The sequence below is a fragment of the Solanum tuberosum genome, unplaced genomic scaffold (assembly GCF_000226075.1).
Source record: "Solanum tuberosum cultivar DM 1-3 516 R44 unplaced genomic scaffold, SolTub_3.0 scf00092, whole genome shotgun sequence".
In the NCBI taxonomy this organism is placed as follows: Eukaryota; Viridiplantae; Streptophyta; class Magnoliopsida; order Solanales; family Solanaceae; genus Solanum; species Solanum tuberosum.
In genome coordinates this window covers 474516-499834 of record NW_006239019.1, presented here as the reverse complement: position 1 = coordinate 499834, position 25319 = coordinate 474516, and the positions used below count along the sequence as shown (strand labels likewise).

The 25319-nt window shown below is 33.3% G+C and overlaps 3 protein-coding genes across 3 annotated transcripts; 2 read left to right on the top strand and 1 right to left on the bottom strand.

Annotated features, from left to right (window-relative positions):
* The first annotated feature begins 3778 nt into the window (after nucleotides 1–3778).
* LOC102598491 (uncharacterized) lies at nucleotides 3779–10851 on the top strand. The gene is made up of 8 exons (XM_006347643.2): nucleotides 3779–4252; nucleotides 4927–5103; nucleotides 5191–5289; nucleotides 5933–6043; nucleotides 6644–6775; nucleotides 7192–7329; nucleotides 8121–8330; nucleotides 10157–10851. Exons 1-8 carry the CDS (start codon nucleotides 3869–3871, stop codon nucleotides 10553–10555), a joined length of 1650 nt encoding a protein of 549 aa, XP_006347705.1. The 5' UTR covers nucleotides 3779–3868; the 3' UTR covers nucleotides 10556–10851.
* Nucleotides 10852–11757: 906 nt separating this feature from the next.
* On the top strand, nucleotides 11758–14972 carry LOC102598158 (protein NRT1/ PTR FAMILY 6.2-like). The gene is made up of 5 exons (XM_006347642.2): nucleotides 11758–11942; nucleotides 12055–12148; nucleotides 13000–13217; nucleotides 13297–14179; nucleotides 14273–14972. Exons 2-5 carry the CDS (start codon nucleotides 12055–12057, stop codon nucleotides 14803–14805), a joined length of 1728 nt encoding a protein of 575 aa, XP_006347704.1. The 5' UTR covers nucleotides 11758–11942; the 3' UTR covers nucleotides 14806–14972.
* Nucleotides 14973–17096: 2124 nt separating this feature from the next.
* On the bottom strand, nucleotides 17097–23086 carry LOC102597850 (proline--tRNA ligase, chloroplastic/mitochondrial). Its single transcript, XM_006347641.2, has 11 exons — nucleotides 22712–23086; nucleotides 22044–22100; nucleotides 21565–21675; nucleotides 20671–20757; nucleotides 20464–20577; nucleotides 20180–20386; nucleotides 19128–19265; nucleotides 18621–18782; nucleotides 18061–18260; nucleotides 17641–17724; nucleotides 17097–17527 (listed from the first exon to the last, which is right to left on the bottom strand). Exons 1-11 carry the CDS (start codon nucleotides 23051–23053, stop codon nucleotides 17386–17388), a joined length of 1644 nt encoding a protein of 547 aa, XP_006347703.1. The 5' UTR covers nucleotides 23054–23086; the 3' UTR covers nucleotides 17097–17385.
* Between the last annotated feature and the right edge of the window lie 2233 nt (nucleotides 23087–25319).

Sequence of the window (25319 nt, the reverse complement as noted above, 5' to 3'; positions counted from 1 at the left end):
CCCTTCCCCCCCTACCAGCCCCCCATCCACCACCTACCAGCCCCTCACGCCCCAAAAAAAAACTTAAGTTTGTTTTTTAAAAAAATTACACGTATTTTATAATTAAAAAAAAGAAAGAAATTAAAATACAAAAGGGTAGGGTCGTATTTTCTTTTCCCAATTTGCTCTTTTTACATAATGACAAAAAAAATTAGAAGCCATTACATAAAAAACGACCAGAAATTGTGCACAAAAAGAGAAAAAAAAGCTTGAGTACTAGAATTAGGAAGAAGAAGAAGAAAAATGGGATTTTGATTTGAAAAAAATAAAGATATATTTAAAAGGGATTCATTAAGGGTAAAATTGTCATTTCCGCTTTTTTTTTACTGTTGTGGGCCTCAAAAAATACCTCTGACGCGCCTGAATTGCGTCTCAATCACGCGTTATGCCAGGTTGGATTCGTGTGTTTTTTTGTTTAAGAATTGGATAGTTGAAGTGCCTACTTGTGCACTTTGAAAGTTAGAGGTCATACTTAAAATTCGAAGTCAAGTTTAAGGTCCAATTTATGTATTATGCCTAGTACAAAAGTGATGTAATTTTAAATAGTCAAATAGTTCTTAATCTTATTATTAAAAAAAAATGTAAATATATTATTCAATGATTTTTTTATTGTCCAATTATCAACAATAGAGTATTATGAAATGTTGTTGACAATCATTATAAGAAATTTGAAGGAACTTCGTGAAAAAATTATCAACGTGATTATTAATATATTAATAGAACCAACATAAAAGAAAATTGTGATAATAACTATTTTTTGAATATAATATGTAAAAAATTATAAAAATCTAATTATCATTAGAGAGATTGTCAATAGTATTTCACTTCATGGTTCTTTTTCAACTTTCTAAAAATACATTCATCAAATAATTGATAAATTTTGAAAAATTAAAAATTATTTTTATATTAATCGATAAAATAGTGGATAAGTTTAACGTATGAAATTACAAGGGATAAGGGTCTGAAAAATATCTCAATTTTGGTCGAATTTGTTGTTGCGATACTAAATTTTCATGAGGACCTATTACCTCCCTAGACTATTTAATACCATATTTTAAACATATATATTTGCCCACGTGGACATAAAAAATAATGCAAAATTATAAATAGTAATGTGTCCACGTGGGCACATATATACCTTTAAAATACACTATTAAATAGTTCATGGGTAAAAAATATTGTATTAAATAGTCTAGGGACGTAATAGGTCCTCATGAAAGTTTAGTATCGCAACAGTAAATTCGACTAAAGTTAAGGTATTTTTCAATCCCTTATCCCAAATTACAATTGCCAATTTATAGATCTCTACAAGTACTATTTGATATTGATCCAAAAAAATCACACACACACGCATTATATATATATATATATATATATATATATATATTATGTCTAATAAAACAACAGACATATAACTCATTCAACATTAAAAATCAACCATTAATAAGATATCAAGTATTGAAAAAAATAATTCCTCCCCATTTTATTTGCCTACATAAAAATTAATTACAAAAATAATTAGCATATTTATTATCATATCATATCATATATATAAAAGAGAACCTTAGGCCCGCTTACATGGCGCCACTACAAACAATAATTCTCTTTTAATTTATTTATTTACAAAATTAGCCTTCCCCTTTCATGAAAAGTTGTGACTTTTATGAAAAATTGCGATTTTAATAAAAGAGTTGCGACTTTTATGAAAAATTGTGACTTTTATGAAAGTTGTGACTTTTATAAACGTTGCGACTTTAATGAAGAGTTGTGACTTTTATGAAAGGTTGTAACATTTTCGAAGGGTTGCAACTTTTCCAAATAGTAGTAACATTTTCGATAAGGCACAATAAACATTTTTTCACACTACCATTTGTTGTCTATAAATAGAGGAATTTCCTCTCATTCTAATTCTAAAACAACAAAAAATCTGAACTTCTTCTTCTTCACAATTAAATATTTGTGTACTATGCTCCTGTTGAGTGGCTCACTGACACCATTGCTTATGTTACAGATTTTGGTATATATTTTTATAGTCATTTATTTATGCTTATGTTATTAAGGATAAATGATAAGATGTAATAATTTTTATTTTCCTTTACATTATTAATGTTTGTTACTATATAATCTTGTATGTAAGATAATATCGTGTTTTGGTTTTAATGACTGATATGTTTTAAGTATCTTTTTATAAATTTCATAATATTAAATTTTCGCGCAAAGCGCAAATAATTTTACTAGTATATTATATAAATAATACAAGTTTCAAACTGGTCAACTTATAACCATGACTATACTTATTGTAATTGGAATCTTTAATTTGTCGAAGAATTTAAACTCTTTCTTTTATGTTTTCTTTTCACCACATAATTTTGAAATGAATATTTATTTACTTTTTTTTCCCTTTTTCATATAGAACAATAAAAGAAAAAATCACTGTTCTCTATTTTGGATATTTTACCTGACGGATAATGTAACTTAACTATAATCTTAAGTCATATTTCTCTTTCAACAAATACTTCCTAAGGACCCGTTTGGCAGGAGATATTAATCAAAATAGTTCATGGATTAAAATTTAGTCCAACAAAAAAATTGTTTGGTTATTTTATTTAACCTAATCTATGGATTAGTTATACCTCATACAAGGTCTTATTTTATTCGTAGAAAAGGGAGGGATAACTAATCCAAGGTTTAACAATCCTTGGATAAGACCCCTAAATGACTAAACTATCCCCAAATCTTTTTTCCTAATTTTTTTTGTAATTTAATGCTCTTTTTTATTTATATGAGAATATTTATAAATATTCTTTTAAATTCTCCAAATTCGTTCCACGTAATTTGATGATTTCACAAATTAATTTTTTTTTCTCATGTTTGATTTATTATATTGAGTTGATTTTTTCGATTCTTTTTTATATGTAGTTCGTCAATTGACCACTTGAACTATATTTTTAAAAAAAAATAAGCTTTGTGTATTTGAACAATTTAAGTAGCCTTAAATCTATGTTAAGTTTAAGGTTAATATACCGTGCTATCAAGGATCTCTATGGTGGCATATCACAGCTCAAAATTTAATAATAAATTTTTAATATATTTTAGTATTTAATTTGACAAATTAAATGAAATATAAAAATCTCATAATAACTCAAGGGTATAATAGGAAATAAACTTTTCTAGAATTTTAAACCAAGCATAAGATTAAATGGGAAACATGAACCAAACACTTGATAAAAACTAATCTCTACATTACTAAACATTGCATTACTAATCTCTGCATTACTAATCCGTGCATTAGTAATCCCTGCATTATGCATCTTTGTACCAAACGACCCCTAAATGTTTAAGTGATGTTTATTTAACAATTTTTATTTTAAAAAATATTAATAAATCAGTAAAAAATAAATTGAAGTTCTATTTACTTGAATATCTCATTTTTCATTAGGATAATCCAAATTCCAAAATAGTTGCATTATTTTATTTCGCAATAAATACGTAACAATTTTTATCAATAAGTTATTTAACCACATGCATATGCCACATGTTAACTCAGAGACATGTTCATCTTTCTAAAGTAATTAAAATAAAATGAAATTAATGTTTAAACACGATTTTATTTTTCAATCAGTGAGTGCATCAACCTTGACTACTTGGTTAATCAAATCAACACGCCACTTTACTAGTACGAATAAATATAATCTGTCATTTGTCTTTTGCTCTTAAATTTAATATTTTTTCTCGTAATTACCGCTTTATTTTTATTTTCCTCTTTCTCTCCAACGAAACTTTCTTCTTTTTCGGAAAAGCTTCACTGATATCTCGTGACAATTTGGAAATGGCGACTTCCGCCTTCAAATCTACTTCACGTAGAGGAACCGCCAACTCCAATTCAAATTCTTCATCTTCCAAAGCTCCTCCGTTTGTTCGAAAACGATCCTTGAGTGTAAGCGCAATTTCCAGAACTTCGTCAAAATTCGACATTGATTCAGAATTCTCCAATAAATGCGATAATCCTCTCTTCTGCACCGAGAATGACAAAGGTAAACTCAAGGAAAAGGATAATTCTGGTGTTACGAGGAGAAGTTCAGTTAGTGATATTGTGGAAGAGAGGGGACGGACGGTTACCAGAGACTCCGCTGTTAAAACTGGGATTGGGCGGAGTGTTTCAAGAGTTCGAGGTCGTTCTGTGTCCAGAGGACACTACGGATCTGCTTATGAGGTTTGCAATTTGTGATTTAGAGTATTAGATTGTGGAAATTTTGACTTTTTCTTTTTATCATTTGTTCTATTTTTGTACGGAATGGTATATTGTCTTTGCAACTAGTAGGTGAATCTGAAATGTTATGTCTAAATTGGAACTTGGAAGTATAGTATATGTTAACACTTGACATGTGGTTGCTTGTCATAACTTAAACTGGTCGTTGTAACTTGTATGATTTACTGCTGATTGAAATAGGCAGAGAAAATAGATGAAGTATTTGACCAAATAGTCCTCCACCTTGACATATGTAGTAGTATGGTTGATGCAATGCCATGGTGCTCAAAAGTAGTAGCATCATTTTCAGTAAAAGTAGCCAACTGGCAAGGACTTGGTGAACTGTTATTACTATTGGATGTGATTGGGTAGTTTCTATATGGATGCTATTCATTCTGCTTCACAAACGGATATGAATAATATCCATTATCGTTGAGTTGACTTTGAAACGGGTATTATATATGATGTATATGTATTACAGAAACCAAACATGTATTTTGGAAGTTGTCTCCTATATATCTACGACCTCTGCTAGATTTGAACTTGCTTTTTTCTCATTGTTTTAGTGTGTCAGAATCGTATTCAGGTTGGACCCCTTTTACGTGCTAGATTCTTACTTAAATTTAATATGATGGTAGAGTGAAAAGGAGCTGCAATCAAACACCGTCCAGAGAGTTTCATCGAAAAAGGTAGCTAACAGTTCCAAAAATACCAATATTGTTAGAAATGATACTGATAAAATCAGCCAAGCCAAGAGCTCACAAGGAGCAATGATGCGTGGTCAAGTCACTGAATATTCTGAAGATGATTCTGCTGTGAGTATAATTTGTGTGGTAGCACAATAACTATTTTCAATTGTTTTAGGCTGCAGTTGTGATCTCAGATATTGTTTTCTTTTCCAGAGTAGTCTGCATATTCCAAATTGGGAAGATGGAGTTTCAACATGTTCTTTGTCCGAAGCCGAAGAGAAGACCATAAGAGCTGTTTGTGAGCAAATGAAGGTGAGCATATTGTATTGCTGTCTATCTAACTATGTAATTATCACCTCTCTTCCTAAACACTGTTTAGAGAGTATGTTTGTAGCGTACGTCAATAGAACTTTTTAGAGAGTAGTGCTGTCTCCATCAGTTGGAAGCGAGACAACTGGAAGTGGATTTTCACATTTCTTTTCATTTTACATTGATTATTGGTTAAAAGCAAACAAATATTTCTTTAAAGACAGGAAGTTCTGAAACCTAATTCAAGCAGCCCTCCTTTACTGCTTATGCTGTATATTGATTATACACCTATATGATCGGGAAAAACAAAAAGCATGATAGCTGAATAGTTTTTTTGTGGTTCTAGTTCATTTTTGCTCAAGAATATTCAATAGTTCCATTTTCACTTGTAGTGGATGAACTATATATATATATATATATATCTACCAAATGAAAAGTAAAAATCATTCTCTACTAAAATGTATTGACGTTTGACTTAGGTGGAAACAAACTTTTAATGTGATATAATTGGGGGACAAGGATGGGAACTTCAGAAACCAGGGTATAATCTTGTCAAAGACTGAATAGTTAAGGAACAAAAAGCTTGATTTCCTCATTTCTGTAGAAACTCTATGTAACATGGTTTTGTATCTTTATTATATTTCAGTCAGTTCAAAGTGACCAGTGGGGTGCTGATACTGCTACTAGCGGAATATATGAGACTGTTCGCTCCGAAGTGAGGCGTGCTATTTCCGATATTCAGTCTGACCTTGAAGATGTAAGTTCCAATGGTATCATGGATACAAGAATAACTACCTCTCAAGGAAATGTCCTGGTATCTGATGGTATTCAAACTGGCTAGTGTCGGCACTAGTAATTTTCGCTTGTCCTACTTGAGGATTTTTGATTAACATTTTTCAAATACTTTTCTTTTTTTGGTAAGTGCCGTCTTACAAATCTGATTCTGCAAGGATGTCAGTCTTATTTTTGTGAAGATCTTCAAGTTATTACTTTGATTATGCATGTTGCTTTTTGATCCAGTTTGGTCATTAATATGAATATGTGTGTGGCTATTTAATCCATGCGTCTTTTTAATTCATTTTGGTAATTGATACAAATATGCATGTGGCTTTTGATAACTAGAGATAATGGAAATCAAAAGACTTGTGGAAGGTGAAAGCTTTTGTCTGCAGAAGAATGTCTTATATTCAATGTCCACGTTGATCATGGAAAAGTTCTGATTAATGTATCTTCAATTTTTTTTTTCTGGGATAAAGATTAATCTATTTTCAACTTAAAGCATGTACTGTTGACATGCATGCCTTTTACTTAAAAAGTTGTCTCTCTTACATTTTTCCTTATTTTGCGTTTATTTTAGGCTATCCGAAGGAACAATGTTAATGCTATTACAACTGCTAATGTTGCTGATATCCCACCTAACTTGGTCAACCCTGAGGCTGTTGAATTAGTGTCAGATGTTCGAAGGGAATATGCCAGAAAACTTGATGAGGTGATTCTTTCATTGACGATTGGTAGAGGGATAATTCTTTTGGCCATTCTTATATAGAGGGCTTCTGTATCTATTGTTAAATGTGAAGATGCACCAGTTTTGTGTTGTTTGGCTCAGTTTTTGCTACTTTTCCGGTTGGCAATAGGGATAAAACTAAAGAATATTTCCTTTGTCAACAAAAATAAAATAAAATAACGAATATCACAATCTCGCAGTTCCTAATGCGAAGAAGCTTGAATGCATACTAAGAAGGACTCCGTTTTCTTGGGGTTCTTTAGAGGTCTGTCATGGGGAGTACTCTTGTATATTAGGCTTCTGCATGTGGAGTGTCTCAAAGTTATGACTGTAATCATATTTTTCTCTTTCTATCTCCTTGTCATTCATTGCTGAAGTTTGCTGTTACATAAAATTTGCAGTCTGAAGAGAGGGCTCGAAAACTTCGATCAGATCTTGCTGTTGAAGAGCATCGAGGCCAGGAGATAAGCAGGATTCTCAAGGAGATACTGTCTGATCCTAAGCCCTTACCTCCTCAGAGATCTCGTGCAGGAAGAAAAGTAGGTTTTCTTAGTCTTTTCCTTCTCTATCTCCAACTTACATAGAAAATAGGAAATAGAAGTGCAAAATTTAAGCTATACCTGTGTCCTGTTGATGTAGCATATTAAGTAGGTAGACTTGTTTATTTAGCTGCAGTTTTAGTTACCAGGGCATCCTGGATGCTATGAGAGCAATGACAGTGTGTATGCAGTAGCATATGTAGAAATAGGTGCAGCAGGGTTCTTGTTTTCATCCTCTACCTTGAGATTAAGGGAGTTGCTGGCCTTTTCGTCTTCTTGTCTTGCTTACCCTAGACAGTTGCCACTTCTTACAAGAATATCCTTGTTCATTCCTTACATTTTTCTGGCTCCTGGCTGAAATGGAGTAGTGCTACAGGACTGCTATGCGACAAAAAATCATATACCAAAGTGAAATGCAAGCTTTATAAAATTGTGAGACCCGTATGGGTCTATGTTATCCAGAAGGTTGAACTTATCCACAAGAGGTGTTGTAGAAATGTGGAATTTAAGATGGATATGCAGTTTTACAAAATTAGACTAGATTAGCAGTGATCGCATCCACCAGAAGGTGGAAGTATTACACATACTAGATAAAATGAGATAAAGTTGCTTGGGCATGCCCTTTTGTTACTTTCTTTCATCTTTCCTGTCATTTAACTTCAGCAATTACTTAATGCATCTTGACCTCATGGCATAGACATCTAAACAATTTAGAATGAGTCTTCTGTCCCTTGATTTTTTGACCTCTTACTATGTATGCTTACACTCTTTGGCCTTATATTTCACTGCAGAGAAGTAATGAGAGGAAAAAAATGACAAAACGTCTTACTGAAGAAGCACTGACATATTTTGATGAGTGTGTATCCATATCAACTTTTGATAGCTCTGACTTCTCAGCACCAGAATACCCATCTCATAGCTCTGTTGGAGCTACTACTACAACTGGTGTAGCTGTTCCTGTCCTACTAGGGAGTCCAAGTGCTATGTCAACGTCTTTCCCGGTAAGTTACTCCAACTACAAACAGGTTCCTCTCATTGAAAGGGTGATGTCTGTGAGAATGTAGGTTCCCTGGGTATCAATCGGCACATATGTACTTCACTGTTCATTTTGACTGCTAAAGTCATCTTAATAACTTATATAATTACCCAAGTAGTGTAGACTGCAATTCAAAGACTTGAAGTTACACCCGTGTCTTTCAGTAGATACCCTATCATTGCTGGTTATAAGGCTCTATCTGCAGCTGATGGAAGTAGAGTTGACGTCATTTAGGTTAGTGTGTTTTGCGTTACTATACGTCCCTCTGTTTGAATTGATGATGTGGTGTGGTTTGACTGGGCACCAAGTTTAGGAAGGAAAGACTTTGGAACTTATGGTCTTAAACATGCCATGATATTTCTGTGGCTATAATGGAATATCATTAAGGGTAAAATTGGAAGTTTTTAGATAAATAGTTTCCAAATATAGAAAGGTATTATTCTTTTTGGAGAGTAGTAAGGAAATAGTGCCATATAAAATGCTAGGGAGGGAGTATTGTTTAGTGTACCTGCAAATCTGCAGACATGCCTTGCATTCTTGAGTCATGATCAATAGATTGGATTGGTAGACAACAAGGTTGAAAAGAGAACAGAGGGAGTATGTTATAGTTTTGTTTTGTTGAAGAAGAGACTCTAAACAGGCACATCAGTTTATGCCGAAAGTGAGATGAGAGATTGTTAATGCCGAAAGTGTTTAGTCAAATTAATGTTGACCAACTTGAAGTTGAATAAAAATGAAATAGAAAGACAGGTGAATATAATTTTTACGGGCAATATTGATATGGGATCCACAGTATGATTTACGCGAGAATAGTTCTTTATTACGACTAAAAAAAGGAGGAACATTTAAGGCATGATAGTATTGTACTCTACTGTTTGTACCATTGGGAGATTGACTGATGCCTATTTTGCTTCATCTTGGAGATCCAAAACTTTTCTTCTCAAATTTATAAACCCCACATGGGCTTTGGTCTAGAGATATGAGTACGACGTGTGATGTATGGGTTAGGTCACGAGTTCGAACTCTTCCATGTAAGTAAAGTTGATATAAATGTGGAGAAGGGTAAAGGGGTGGATCCTTGTTCCACTGAGTTGCAAATCACGCGTCATTAGTTCTCAGGGATTTCTCGGTTGTCCAAAAAGAATTTTGTCGACACCTCATAAATCCAAATCAAGAACATTTCTTCTCACTTAAAACTTCAATCAATAGGGATTGAGATCACATAGGAACTGGACAATCACTTTTTTTTTTGATGAAGTAAGTAGCTCATATACTATTGCTTAGCAAATTCAGTTTTATAAGTCTCCCTAGATTATATCCTGCCCCTTGTGTAGATGGAGATACAACTTCCCTTGCAACTGTCCCTTTTTGTTCCTTTTCAGTGAATTTATTTTTAACTCGCGTAGGTTGCAGATATGATGAGCTTGTGAGATATTTAATATGAGATTTGATATGCCACCTCCATAAGCCTTCTTTGTAAAGCATGAATGTTGATGCATATACAATGAATAAAACACAGCTAGCCTCTGGCAGCAAGCTCTAGCATTCTCTGGTCTAAAGTCCCATTTCACTTGTTTATTCATCACCTTGGGCAAGCAGACAAAGCAACTTCATGAAAATACACATATGGTCATGAACCTATGAATAGAATACTCTTTTTCCCCCCTTCCCTACCCTTCCTTAGTCATAGACTCATAGTCACACAATAGGAAATAACATCTTAAAATACAGTGAAGAATCGTGATGGTTGATTACAATTTAGTCATATATAAAGTTGATTTCTTCCAACAGATAATAGCTGGCCGCATTCAGCACACAGATAGTCATGAAGATTCAAGTTTAACCGCTAACAGCTGCAACAATGAACCTCTACTGTATCAAGTCTCACAAAGAGGCAGTGATCCAGGACAACAATCTCAGTTCTCTTTTGGTCAGAAGTCACCAGAAAGCAATCAGGCTCATGATGACTTAAGGAGTTACATCAAGCATTTTGAGAAAGATACAAATAAAGATGTGTTCAACTCGGATAGTACCACAGCCTTTTATGATGCAAATGAGTACAAATTGCAAGGTCATACAGAAAGCTTACTATTTGGCAGGGTAGCCTTCAGAAATAGGATAAATTCTGGAGGTTTGCACCTGTGCAATGGAGGTTTTCCAATTACCTGTTTTCCATTTGGTTTTACTTGAGAACTATGCGGCCTTTAACAAGGTTCTCACTTTTTGTCAAAAATGTATTCAACTTTTTGAAGATTTAGAAGTAACTGTAGAAAATCAGAGAAAGAAAGAAGAAATGGAAGATCGAAGATAGCTAATTGTACACTTTTTAACACCCTGCAGTTTCTGGTTGTAAATAGGTTCATTTGGAGCTTATATATCAACTTTAATTTATATTCTTTCATCTGTAGGTATTACTTTGGAATTTACTGATAAAAGAACTATTCCTATGGACTACTTTTTCTTTTGGCAAGAGACTTTGAGCTCGAGTATAGTGTATCATTATTTTTACTATTTATCTTGACAATGGGTTGTTCTTTTAACATTTAGTATGCACAAGTAAATTTTCTCTGTCCTTGAACTTAAAAGGCAGATAAAACACACAACTCACAAGCAAACAAGACGTGCCTAAAAATGCCTACCACCCCTAAAACAAGATCCTGTTATTACCCAACCAAAGCGCGTTGTTAACAATTCATCGATTAGTGTCCAATCCAAAGAGGCCAAGTATTAAACAAAAGAGTACATAATTAAATTAACCAAAACAGTACCCAACCAAACTAGATCAAATTGTCAAATAGTAGTAATTTGGATGTGATGTTGACTTCAACAGACAAACTTCTCAATTGTTATTTCATAACCACTAATTGCCTCCAAGACAAGATAATGGTGCACATTGACTTTAAAATCTTTTGAAGCAATGGTGAACTCTAGAACATGGGTCAATACACATCCATTATTTATTCCATATAACGTCTTTTATCAGTATTATCACTATACCTGATGGAGAATAATTCAATTTTCATAGTGATCATTATTAGTAGCTTCTTGTCAAGTACTATATGTTTATGTCCATACAGAAAAACAATGGTGGAAAACAAAAGATGTTAGCTTTTTATTCCTTCAAGTTGTGGGGTAACAAAAGCACTTAAAAATTCAAAAATGAGGCATGGGACACTCTCACAACATCCAAAACCAATGTATATCATCAATTGGATACACCAAAAAGGAGGTATTGCATGTTCCAGATTCTCTTTGGCACCAATATCTATCTATCTATCACCTTCCCACTTTGTACAAATCAAAATCAACTTTAAAATATCAACCTTGAGAACCAGATAACTAAATTATATCAATCAAAATCCTAGAACCTTCCATGTTAAAATGGGATAGGCCTAATCCTAACACCAAACTCTGTCTTTTTTAATTTTGTATAGTGGGGGGGTCACTTTACAGTGTAATTACAAATCTTTTGCCTATAAAAAGGATACAACTCACAAGCAAAACCAAGTGTCAATAACAACATAACATTATTTTCCCAAGGCTTATTCACTTTTCAGTAGTGTTTGGAAAAGAAACGGTAATAGAATATTTACTTTTATATCTTATTATTATAGTCAATGGAGATTCAATATTCTTCTTTTTTTATATAATCTCGGAATAACTTGTTTCCAATATGCGTTTTACTACAGATGAGTTGGACAGTTGCAGATGCTGTTAACTACAAGGGTCTCCCTGCTGATAGAACTAAAACTGGTGGTTGGATGCCTGCTGCTCTTGTTCTTGGTTAGTAATAATTCCTTCTTCCATATTTTCAACTCTAGTAGTAGTACTCTTTGAGGTTAACAGTTGAAGAGAAAAACGTACCAAGTGAAATTCCACAAGTAGGGTATGGGGAGGGTAGATTGTACACAGTCCTTACCACTACCAATCAGTATATCAACTTTTCCCCTCACTAAGGAATGGGAATATAATCAAATATTATATATAGTACTATCATATTCCAATATTTTGTGGGTTTTAAAATATGTTATATACTCAAATGTAGTAGTATAAAGATTTTTAATCTCCTGGATGATTTAATTACAGCCTAATAGCTATTCCCTCCATCTCAAAATTAATTAGCGTCACTTTAGCAAAACCAAAATTATCCCAATGTCACTTTAGGTATTCAATACAAAAATTAGTACTCCGTATGCTTTTCCAACTATACCTTTATACTTCATCTACTTTATAGTGTTCAATTTTCATGAGACATTTATTAAATAAAGATAATTTCGTAAACTACACATTATATTCACTAATTTCTTTATGAAGATTACTTTTGTTAATATGACATTTATTTTGAGACGAAAGGAGTATAATTCTAAAACATCAATATTTTGTGGGACCACCTTTTGAAATGCCTTTTGTCATGTCATTTTCTGATTGACATATCATAAAAGTAGGGAGATATTCCTTTCTCTTTTTCACTTGCATTTTTCACACTTTTTTTTTTTTTTTGACTCCTTAGTGTTTTCTAGAACCCGAAAAATAAAAAGTCAAATTTAAACAAAAAAAGAGGACGGAAACTTTTATTTAGTTAAATTTGTAAATCGCGATGCATAATCGAGATACTTCATTACTGAATTTGACAGGAATTGAAATAAATGAAAGGCTTTCAACAATGGGAATAGCAGTAAATCTTGTTACATACTTGGGTGGTACAATGCATTTACCAAGTGCAGCATCAGCCAATATAGTCACAGATTTCATGGGCACAGCTTTTCTCCTCTCATTACTTGGAGGTTTTCTTGCTGATTCTTTCCTTGGCAGATACAAAACCATTGCAATCTTTGCTCTTATACAAGCACTGGTAAATTAACTAAACAAATATTGATCGATCGTCTACTTTTAATTGTGTTAAAAAATAATATTTTTTAAATTTGATTCAGGGAACTGGCATGTTAACTGTGACAACAGGGATGCCACAGTTAAGGCCACCTACTTGTCATCCTCATGACAAGTACTGCGAACCGGCAAATGGATTTCAGATGGGAATACTATACTTGGCTTTATATCTAATAGCATTAGGCACTGGTGGATTAAAATCTAGTGTGTCTGGATTTGGGACAGATCAATTTGATGAGAAAGACGAAAAGGAAAAATCACAAATGGCGTATTTTTTCAATAGGTTCTTCATATTTATAAGTATTGGAACATTGACAGCAGTTACAGTGCTTGTTTATGTTCAGGATGAAGTTGGAAGAAGCTGGGCTTATGGTATTTGTTGTATATCTATGGTGATTGCAATTATAATCTTCTTCGCGGGTACTAAGAGGTATCGGTACAAGAGAAGTTCAGGAAGTCCTATAGTTCAAATATTTCAAGTTATTTTGGCTGCTACAAGGAAAAGGAAGATGGATGTTCCATATGATGTTGGTATGCTATACGAGATGAATCCAGACGGTTCAAGGATTCAACACACTGATCAATTTCGGTGTTTGGACAAGGCTGCTATTGTAGCACAAGGTGATTTTGAGGATCATGATTTGAATCCAAATCCATGGAAGTTGTGCACGGTTACTCGAGTGGAGGAAGTTAAAATGATGGCTAGGTTGATCCCAATTTGGGCTACAACTATACTTTTCTGGACAAATTATGCACAAATGATCACATTTTCAGTTGAACAAGCTGCTACTATGGAACGTAACGTTGGCAAATTCAAAATTCCAGCAGGCTCTCTTACCGTCTTTTTTGTCTCTGCCATCTTAATCACTTTGATTATTTATGACAGATTCATCATGCCACTATGGCAGAAGTTGAAAGGAAAACCAGGTATATATATAGTCAAACACAACATTTAACACGTATGAATAACTTGCGAGTTAATTAATTACTACTACTTGTTTTGGACTTTTGGTCATGCAGGTTTTACTAGCCTTCAGAAAATAGCCATAGGACTTGTGTTGTCTACAATGGGAATGGGAATAGCTGCTTTAGTTGAGATGAAAAGGTTATCAGTAGCAAAGTCTACGGGGCGGAACATATCAACATTGCCTATTAGTGTGTTCTATTTGATCCCTCAATTCTTTCTAGTTGGAGCAGGGGAGGGATTCATATACACGGGGCAACTCGATTTCTTCATAACACAATCACCAAAAGGGATGAAAACTATGAGCACTGGTCTTTTCTTGACAACACTTGCTCTTGGTTTCTTTGTTAGTAGTTTTTTAGTTTCTATTATCAAGAAGGTCACAGGAAGCAATGGTGGTCATGATTGGCTTGCTGATAACATAAATTATGGAAGGCTTGATTGTTTCTATGGACTTCTTGCTATATTGGGAGTCATAAACTTTGTGCTTTATCTATTTTGTGCTACATGGTTCAAGCCAAGGAAAGCTAAATCTGCTATAAACATGGAGACTATCAACAATGGAAATGTGGTTGAGGACAAGTGCTAGGATTTAGTTTATAAATGTTCTCAATTTATTGCCTTTGGTGTTGATTGTATGATTTCACTTTCCTTTGCTATGTTACTTTCCTTTTGATAAAACATCTATTTCATAGTCTCCGTGTCTTTGTAATACTTCAAATGCGGAAATAATATCTCAGATAGTCATTTAACTAATGGTTATCAACTCAAAAAGTCGCTTAACTTTCTTTTATGACGTCAAAGTCACTTAACTATCAATATTATACTTACAAAGTCACCTAATCTATTTAAATTGATTTTTTTTAATTAAAAAATTATTGAGATGGAATTTTTATTTAAAACCGAAATGGTAAAATTCTCCTAAATATCTAGTGGGATTTAGTGTCTGAAAAGTTAAATCAATCAATCTAAAGACCAAGATTCTCTTGAGAAAATGTGGAGAGCTTTCAACTTTATCCTCTCAAATAAGATGAAAAGAACACCACAAATTATAGCAAACTATTTAAAGTATAGTACTAGGTTTGATAATTAGGTAAATAACAATAGATATTCCATTTCTATCCCTTTCAATCAATTTCTTGCAAAAGTGATAGGCACAATGGTTTTTACTTTCTTAGATTTATAGTTGATATTAGTGATAATTGTACACCTAAAAAGGTAGTTAATTAACACCTACAAAGGTAATTAACCATGACATGGATGTGATATTCCTACAAAGTGATCTTGTTCTACACCAAGGTGTGGAAAAAATAGAATTTACTCTCTTCGGTGATGTATAACTTGACACACACCTTTAAGAAATAATAAATAAAATGATAATTTTACTCTATCACCCCTAATTATTATATCTCATCTAAATATTGCAAAATAAATTGTACTTAATAATAAAGATAAAATAGGTATAAAATGATAAATTATCTCTTAGTTTTACACCGATGTTGTTGTCAATTTTGGGTGTGCAATGTACTCTAATCATTAATAAAGCACTCTTAAGTATTAAGACATGTCGAATGACTTTTCCATCGTAGAATATAAACCATTTTTCCATACTTTTTTCGACATTTTTTCCTTATTACCGACGAGTAGAATGACCAATCAAGGCATGTAAAAATCCCCCATTCTGAATTTGTCACTATATTCTCAATAAAAGACGACGAGGTATGACTAGTTAGAGAACGTGATAGGAACCAACACAACCTATTTACTGATACGCCTTTCTACTTTTAATACGTCATCCTTCAACGTATTATATGCCAATTATAATAACACTTCTATTTGTTGATATGTTTTTTTACTTTTAATACGTCATCCTTCTACGTATTGTATGCCAATGATAAGAACACTTCTATTTGTTAATATGTTTTTTGATGTTTAATATGTCATCCTTCTACGTACTGTATGTCAATGATAAGAACACTTCTATTTGTTGATACATTTTTTGACATTTAATACGTCATCTTTTTCCGTACTAGTCCAATAAACGCTGATATTCATTGATACACCTTTCAGATTTTAACACGTTATCCTTCTACATACTAGTCTAACGACCAATGAGAAAACGTTATAAGATCACCAATATTCATTTATACACCATTTCATTTTTAATACGTCATCCTTCCACCTAATAATTAAACAACTAATCAGAAAATTGTATAAAAACACTTAAGCTCATGATTCACGTTTTAATATATAATACGTCATCCTTCTACGTACTAATCCAACGACTAAACAAGAAAACCATACAGGGAAACTAATATTCATCGATACCTTTCAATTTTTAATATGTCATCCTTCTAATACGATAATTAATGCATAGATCTAATAGGATCCAAACCATCCACGCATACCACGTGGTTTCCTCCTACAACCTACATGGTTATAGCAAAATGGCGCTAAAATTAAGTTAATTTTTTTCTCATCTGATCAAATGTCCAATATCCACATCAAAATCCGACTAAATTCAAATTCGCGTCGTAAAATTTAACATGATAAAGCACTCCCTAACTAAGACGACTCTATACCTAAAGAGTTTTGACCTTAACACTCCACCACAAGTCACAACCCTTGTTGGTAAATTAAGTTAAATTTTACCATATCTAGTTAATGCGTTTTCATTTTATTTTCCTTCCAACTTTTTTGTAAGAAGGAAACATTTGTGTATATTTGATTAAAATAGTACACAATAGATTGTACTGAAACTATATTTACAACATATCACAAAGAGAGAAACTGAATCAAAATCCTAACAAATAACTTAAGATGTCTATGATTGACTCAGTATCCTTTAGGTAGGTCTGTTTGCACCAGAAACAAAAAGTCTAAACACCAAGAAGAAATGAATAGAAATAATTTTGTTGCTTGATGGCAGTTACAACTTCATGTGGGGTGCGCTTTTAGAGCATAATGAGTTTACAAACATGATTTCGTAGCTTCGGGCGGACATTCTCACTTCTGCATGCTTGCTGATTCTTAAATACAACAGGAAAACTATAACTACTATCACTATGAGTGTACCTAGATCTCCAACTAAAACGACGACAATAAACAACAAAATTTCTATTGATGCACTTTAGCATCATCGTGCACGGTAGAAGAAATCAAGAAGCTGCTAATAAGATTTGGCAAATATTGCAACTTCATCTGCTGAATTGCCTGTCATCAGGCACTTCTTTGGCCCCTCAGGCTGCTCAAAAGGGAAACATCTAATGGTTGCACCTGTTTCTTCTTTCACCTTTGATTCTTCCTCGTCACTGTTTTTAAGTATGGCATCAACACATGAGTCCCAGATTACCGACAAAATATATAAGCAATGAACTATAGACACCAGACACAAAAAGAAAGGAAAGTATAAGACGAGGCTTACCCAGCTGACCAAGGCCCCCTTGCCCATTTTCCTTGAGCTATTGCCTCCTTAAGCTCATCATATGAAGACACGTCCACAATGTTACTGGAATAGTATGATTGTGCAACAGAAAATCAGAAAGAAACTCAATATCCAACAAAGAGAGATGCATGAAACACAGACACTAAAGTCTAGAGCAAATGGCAATGCGTAAATCTTTTTGCTTACTTGGAAATCACTAGAAAATAGTAAGCAACCCTACAAAACTTTTTCTAGGAAAACATTTTCCTTCCTGTAAAAGGTTATCCAACTAATGGTACAAATTCTGAAGGAAATGTGTCCACTACAAGTTATCATCAAAGATGAATGGAAGAAAGAGTGTACGGCATAAAATGCAGTTCATTGTATTGACAGCAAAATAACAAAATGGTTAGAACCTACCTATCACGAAAAGTTGTTGCTCTTTCCAAAAGGGATGATTGAACCTCATTCAACTTGTCTTTGACGTAAGCCACCAGGGCGGACGGCTCCATGGATATTCCAAAAACTTTTCCTTGCTTTCCAGGAATATCTCTTCTAGAGATGACCAGGGTTCCACTTGAAACATCTCGCGGGCCAATTTCAATCCTCAAAGGGACTCCCTACATAGGAGCAGGGTGCATTACAGAGTACTATCAAACAAAAAACTTCATGCTTGTCCCTAGTGATGGTGGCTGATAAAGCCTAAAACCATGTACACCAACTTTCAGCACAGATTATATAATCTTAATCCAAGAAAACTGTCAGGACTAGGAACTTGATGCAAGGAAGAGAAATTGCATCAGAAACTAAGGCCTACAACCTCACAAGCATTTTAGAACTGCCAGTGACTAAAGCACCTAATATTTACTTGATGAAACACTAAAATGCATGTTTTCTCAGTTTTATTTTGGTAGTCATTTCCTCTGAACTATAGGTTATTATCTTGTAACTTCAGAATTTCTACAGAGGTCAATACATACCTTCATTTCATAGTAGTTGAATTTCCAGCCAGGTGTTCTCTGATCAGAGTCATCAATCTTCACTTTTATCCCTGCAGCTTGTAAAGTTTCTTTCACTGAGGATGAAGCAGTCAGAACTCCAGCCTTCTCATTGTCCTTCTTCCATATTGGGACAATAACGACCTGAGAGCATTCAACAAGAAAATATTCAATCATCATGACCCACAAGCCGAAATTGCTATCTACAGAATGCCTTTATATGCATTAGTACACAAGATAAAGGAAGAAATACAGCTAGAAATCCAAAATAGAACACATAGCAGAGAATAAACCAGACCAACTCAATTTTTGTCCACCCATTTATTCAGAATTTCCTATTATTGTCATACTACTTGAGCATGGTGATTCACAATCAAAACCTTTAATGCCATCACTCAACAAATAGACCAAGAAGTCACAAAACCTGAGACAAGTACTCAAAGCTTGCTAGATATGAAAATTAACCAGTTAAAAGGAGGTTTTAGGAACCTGCACAGGTGCCAGCCTCGGGGGTAGCAGTAAGCCAGCATCATCCCCATGTGTCATGATGATACCTCCCACAAAACGAGTGCTTATTGCCCATGATGTCTGCCAGACATGTTGTCGTTGCCCATTTTCATCTGTGAACTGTTAAAACATTAAAACTGTCATACTAAAAATAACTGGTTAACAAAGAGGGTGCTAGAGCTTCAAGCAATATAATTATAGAACCAAAACAGAAATTTTAGTACTTCACAACGTTGGCATACTATACATGAGTTGTTGCATGGTAAAAGTGATGTCATGGGTTGGTCTCAGAGGAAATACATATTGGACTATGAAAATGAATCACAGGAAATCACACAGAAGAATCCAAAACACAAATCTTGCAGACTGTCACCAAAGAGAAAAAGAGCAGGCCAGGGTTTTGGTAGTCATCAATAAGGAACTGCACGAATAAACATCTCCAACTTTTATCATTTACTTGTCACTTCAGTTTGCAGCAATCAGTATTGCCATGTTGACATTAATTCTTAGAAGTGCAAAATGGAGACTCGAGCATAAGAGTTGGTAATTTCGACACTTGTATGATTTTTTGACAAGGATAATTTTGACACTTGTATGATTTGTGATCAGAAAAATATCAGTAATCTTGGAGGAGACAAGCCATGAAATTTGGAGGATAGAGAAGTTGTAACACGTAAATCATAAGTGAAAGCCAAAGACAAGGGACATACGTACTCTCCGATATCTGATTGTTTTATCTTTTTAAAAAAACATGACTTTAATGAATATTAGATCTCTTGGCTCAATCGTTTAAAACTACGCCAGAAGTTCACTACTCTGACTCATCCTAACAGTTAAAGATCACAACCCTTGGCCAACCCAACCATGTTTGACTGCTGATATTGAAGCATGTTCAACAGCAACATGATACATTTCATACCATATAAAAAAGTGAAATGATACTTAAAGCATATGAGAATTCACTACAAAGTGTCATAAATACTTTGACTGAAGGCAATAATCAACATATTCATATTGTTACATTCCAAATTTACCTGTGTTCCAAATGCACGGGAGAAGTTCTGACCAAGGTTGTGGCTTGTGCCTGCCTGTAAAGCCTTCCTATCTCCCATCATTGCTTCAATTGTATAGGTTGTTGAAGCACCGGCAAACGTCTCCACCCTCGATTTCCTACCTGCAATAACAGGTATTGCAGCTTGCTCATAAGCAAATTTTGTATATACATCGATCATCTGCATTGCCTGAAGTACAGCAAGTAGCAATGTGTTATATAAAAACACTAACTGGAGAATACTCTGCATATAAAAAAGATAAAAACCTCTTCTTCTGCCTCTTCTGCAGTAGCATGGGCAGTATGGCCCTCCTGCCAAAGAAATTCAAGCGTCCTAATAAATGGTTTAGTTCGCATCTCCCATCTCGTGACATTTGCCCACTGAAAATACATAGAATGAGATAATATGATAATTAGAATAGTTTCACTTCTTAGAGGTAACACAATAAAAATGATGGATGTGATTGAAAGAACCTGATTGATCATGAGAGGAAGGTCACGGTAACTATGAATCCACTGAGTAAACATATGATTCACAATTGTTTCACTAGTAGGTCTGACCTGCCAGAACCTCAAGAAGGTAAAACATCAAACCCATACTCAGATCATAATGTTGAAATATAACCGGCATTGAAGATGACGTATCTTAAATTACGTTTTCTTTATTTCTCAAGAAAAATATTTCACAAAAAGATGACGCTCCCATTTGTCTATATTAATTTTTCACTTTTTATTAAAACAACATTTGGTTATACATTGGAATGATTTTTTGAAGAAAAACAAAATTGAAGAGTTTCAAGTTTGGAAGAGTGATTTACCTGTTTTTCAAGTGGAATCTCACAAAGTTTTCAACTTTTTTTCAAGTTAATGCATGTCCAAACACAACTTAATGTCCAAATACCCTTTCAACTTTCATCAAGAGTTCAAGTACTACTTTTTTTCAAATATCATATTTTTTGAGTCCAAACGCCTTCTACACATCTTTAAAAACTAAAATTTTAACTGGATATTTTCAAGACTGTTATGCCATGCTGGCCTTTAAAGCTATTTGAAATGTGAAGGCTGCCTGCCTATGTTTAAGAATGGAGGAATTTATTTTCTTCTTCTTGGTTTGGATGGACCAAATCAGCTACACTTCCAAGAGGTGGAGGCATTTTCAATTTTTCCTTGACTAGGTAAGGGTCATATTTGCTACTTACCAGCACATGTTTTTTCCTTTTCCACTCCCCTCAAATCCCTTTTATCGTGGTACAACATGGATAAAATAATACCTAACAGTGCACACACCATTTTACTGGCACACTATTCTAGAAATGTCAACAAGTAGCAGAAATGTAAATAAACATGATAGAGGGTAGTGACACTTACCACAAGCTTTTCTTCAAGTTCTTTTCCTCCTCCAACAGTAACAAGAGCTAATTCTGGACTGAAACCCTCAACATGACTAGCTTCTTTCTCAATGAAGGAATACGGTATAAACTGAAATAATAATTGCATGAATGATACATGATTAGACTAAAATAGCAGACATAGATATCCAATAAAACCACAATATTAATAGTTTTGAAACCGTAATCAAAAGAAAGATGTCATGTTAAACTGTCATAATACTCTCCCTAGACAAAGGCGAACATTTTTTTCAAAGCAGATGAATTTGCAAGGGAAAGCCCACTAGTTTCAACTTATACAATAAGATACATAATAACTCAAACATCAACCAATAGACAACTCCTAATCCACCGGGTACCAAAACATCAATTTTCAAGTCAGATTCATAGTTACTAATTAATGAAAGGAGAAGAAATGTCAAAAGATGATGACTCCGCATGTTGAAAAAGTAACTCCACCTGAGGGAAATACATATTACTGTGTCCAGTTTCCTTAAACTTCACATTCATGTACTCCTGCACCGATCAACAGTTAACAAACTCAATCAAAACAAAGCTCATAAAATACATTCAACCAAAAAAAACAGCTAGAAAAGAAAGAAGTTCCAAAACGAACAATGGGGGTTCTATAATAAGATCAAACCATCTAATCTTCAATTCATGTTGGACATTAGTTCCTTATTTTCTAAAAATGCAATCTTTACCTACTCAAAAACTATAAAAGTACATAAGCCACAATTTTCAAAAATTACACATATTCGAGAAAATAATCAACTGGTAGTTGAAGCAAATGCAAGAATCCCCCGACCCTGTTCGCAAGAAAAGAAGAAAATGCTCAGGGTACTCCAAAATTGTTAGTAAAATACAAACACATTGAGGGAATTCATTTTCTTTTTTATTGCAAATGAACAATAGGCTTCGATAATATGGTCAAACATATTACCCTTTTGAATTCATCTCAGGCCTTAATTCCTAACTAGTTAACTTAGAAGTACTAAAACCCCACAATTTCAAAAAATTAAAGAAACTGAAATTGCCCTAAAGAAATACCATTATTTAGCATTCAATTAGTAACAGTACCACGTCAACATAAAGGGAATTGAATTGATGGATAATTGAAAGGGTACCTGTATCGCTTCCCATATAGCATAACCATAGGGTCGAATAACCATAGTTCCACGAACTGGACCATAGTCAGCAAGCTCCGCATTAGCAATAACATCCAAATACCAAGCGTTAAAGTCCTGGGAACGAGGAGTTATCACTCTGTCTTTGTCTTTATCTACAACTTTCCCCTTTCCATCTCCGAGTTCTGGAGCTACCACTTTCTCGGTGGTGCTCTGCGCCGAGAAAGGTCGCCGGAGTGGTAACCGCAGGCGGTGTTTCAGTGGAAATATCGCCGGCGACGACCTGACGGAGGAGGAGGAAGTGAAGATTGAAGTGAGAGCGGGTAGCCTTAGAGCCCCCATTTGGATTTCTTTGTGAGTGGACTCTGGCCAAAGGACTACTAAATGCCTTTAGATGAGGAAATTTAGAGAAAATCACCAAAATGGTACCAAATGTTTGAGAATAAGTTCAAAATAGTCCCTGTAATCTTTAGGTTTGTCGAAAGTTGACACTAATAAATTGAATTAAATATTTATCGAACTTTATTTGTTAAATTGGATAGGAATTACGCAAAATAAAATTAGGAAATTAGCTACAAGAGATACAATTTTTATAGTTTATGTTATTGTTTTGTTTGTGGGTAAAAATGTTAAATTTATTATCAAACTATGAAAATTGAAATGGAGTAGATTTACTCTCTCCTAATCGTTGGGGTTAAATTATTTAAATATATCTTCAATGTTATTAGTAGGGGTCAGATTTGCCTATAACCTATGCAAATGGGGAAAAAAGTTGTTTTTTTTTTTTTTTTGAATGATAAAAGCTTAGTAACCGATGATGTGATATGTTACACAATTAACAATTAATTTTTTTAAAATAAAAAGTAAATTAAAATTTTTGGAATGGTTCGTGAGTAGAATTGACCTTTCGCATCATTCCAGGGAAAATTTAAACCTTCCTCCTAAATTTGAGTTTGAAGATTTTTTATCCTCCTTTGTCTCATCATTATATTCTTCCCGTTATCCCACTTTCACCTACACCTACATCGCTAGGATAAAATGTGACAAATGAGTTGAACATATAATATTAAAATATTATTTTAAAACATGTATATAGATGTTTTGAAGTCAAGGGAAGAGGAAAGGTTGATTAGCGATAAAGTAGTGTTACATAGAAAAAAATAATTGTATAATCAGATATTTGACTATGACTAATAATAACAAGATACATTTAATCTCAACTATTAACAGTGGACAATTTTTTCATTTTGCATAATTCACATATAAATTGAGGCTTTTACCTTTTATTTATTCTGAAGTTTAGTGCAATTTTTTGAAATGTGCTTTTTATTATTTATTTATTTTGTTTTGTTAGTATCTAGTTTATTTTTATTGTTCATATTTTAGTATTTTGATGAGAACTCTTTTAGTATTTATGATAAAAAAAAATCTTTGCACTTTCCATTAAATTTAGCGGACATCAATTACTCAGGTTATTTGCTCTTTTCTTTTTCTATAATAGATGTAAAGTAACCTTATGAAACAATTAGATACATGTGTTTGTATTAGCATAAGCTTAATATATGTTATTTTATTTGTTTTAATTTGTGTGACATATATAAAATTTGCAGAGTGAATTAGTCAATCAATAATATATATATATATATATATATATATGAATTATTTAAAAAAAAAATAATTTGTTATTGTTATGATTTATAGTACCTTTTACATAATTTTTAAATAATATATGTTACTCTCAATGTTTCGATTTATATGACACTGATAGAATTTCGAGAATAAATCAAATATTTTATATGGATTTTAAATATTTTAAGTTTTTAACTATTATGATTTATAGTAATTTTAATATAACATAGTATTAAAAAAATAAAAAGGCTGATTAATTGAAACGGAAAAAAAAGATATTAGAATTTTAGAAATACCCTCAACTAGAAACAGGCATGTCGATGATAGTTGTATGCTTCCAGCCGCTTCTGTATAGTAATACTAATAGCATAAAAGATACGCTAAACTTTAAAATATTTGACCAACTCATCAAAATTGACCAACTTATAAGTTACAAAACTAATATTATTTGTCGTTCCATTATCAAACAGTGTTTTGAAATTAGAGTTGCAAGGGGTCTTCAGAGTAGAACTAGGATTTTCATTAAAATATGTTAAAAATAGTAAACTCATAAAAAGGCCCAAGGAAATCAACAAATAATACATGAATATAAAAAATATTTTTCCTCAGTAGAACAATCCTTATAGCATATCAAATATTTCACTAGTAGCTTGTCAGACCCTTGATTCAATTATTTTCTATAAATATTGAGTTTATAAATTAAATCTCGGATGCACTCAAGATTCATACAATAATGAGCACTCAATTAGTAGAAAAAGGAGAAAGTTAACTTTGGGAGAAAAAAAAAAGGATTTTCGAAATATTTGTTACTAGGGCTCTGTCACACCATCACTTTAATAATTTACAACTTTTCACTAACAATAATAAATCGATAGGTGCCATGAGAATTCTCTGTGAATCTAGCGAGGGAAGAGAATGAAAGTACTATGATTCAACAATCACCTATCTTAAATGCATGTAGCTTCGACATCTGAAATCA

Coding starts and splice junctions, on each gene's coding strand:
- LOC102598491 (XM_006347643.2), top strand. CDS start 3,869: ATGGCGACTTCCGCCTTCAAATCTACTTCACGTAGAGGAACCGCCAAC. Junction 4,253..4,926: donor ACTACGGATCTGCTTATGAG/GTTTGCAATTTG, acceptor ATATGATGGTAG/AGTGAAAAGGAGCTGCAATC. Junction 6,044..6,643: donor TTCAGTCTGACCTTGAAGAT/GTAAGTTCCAAT, acceptor CGTTTATTTTAG/GCTATCCGAAGGAACAATGT.
- LOC102598158 (XM_006347642.2), top strand. CDS start 12,055: ATGAGTTGGACAGTTGCAGATGCTGTTAACTACAAGGGTCTCCCTGCT. Junction 13,218..13,296: donor TTGCTCTTATACAAGCACTG/GTAAATTAACTA, acceptor AATTTGATTCAG/GGAACTGGCATGTTAACTGT. Junction 14,180..14,272: donor GAAGTTGAAAGGAAAACCAG/GTATATATATAG, acceptor TTGGTCATGCAG/GTTTTACTAGCCTTCAGAAA.
- LOC102597850 (XM_006347641.2), bottom strand. CDS start 23,053: ATGGGGGCTCTAAGGCTACCCGCTCTCACTTCAATCTTCACTTCCTCC. Junction 22,101..22,711: donor CTATATGGGAAGCGATACAG/GTACCCTTTCAA, acceptor TGATCGGTGCAG/GAGTACATGAATGTGAAGTT. Junction 19,266..20,179: donor CCCGTGCATTTGGAACACAG/GTAAATTTGGAA, acceptor ATGTTTTAACAG/TTCACAGATGAAAATGGGCA.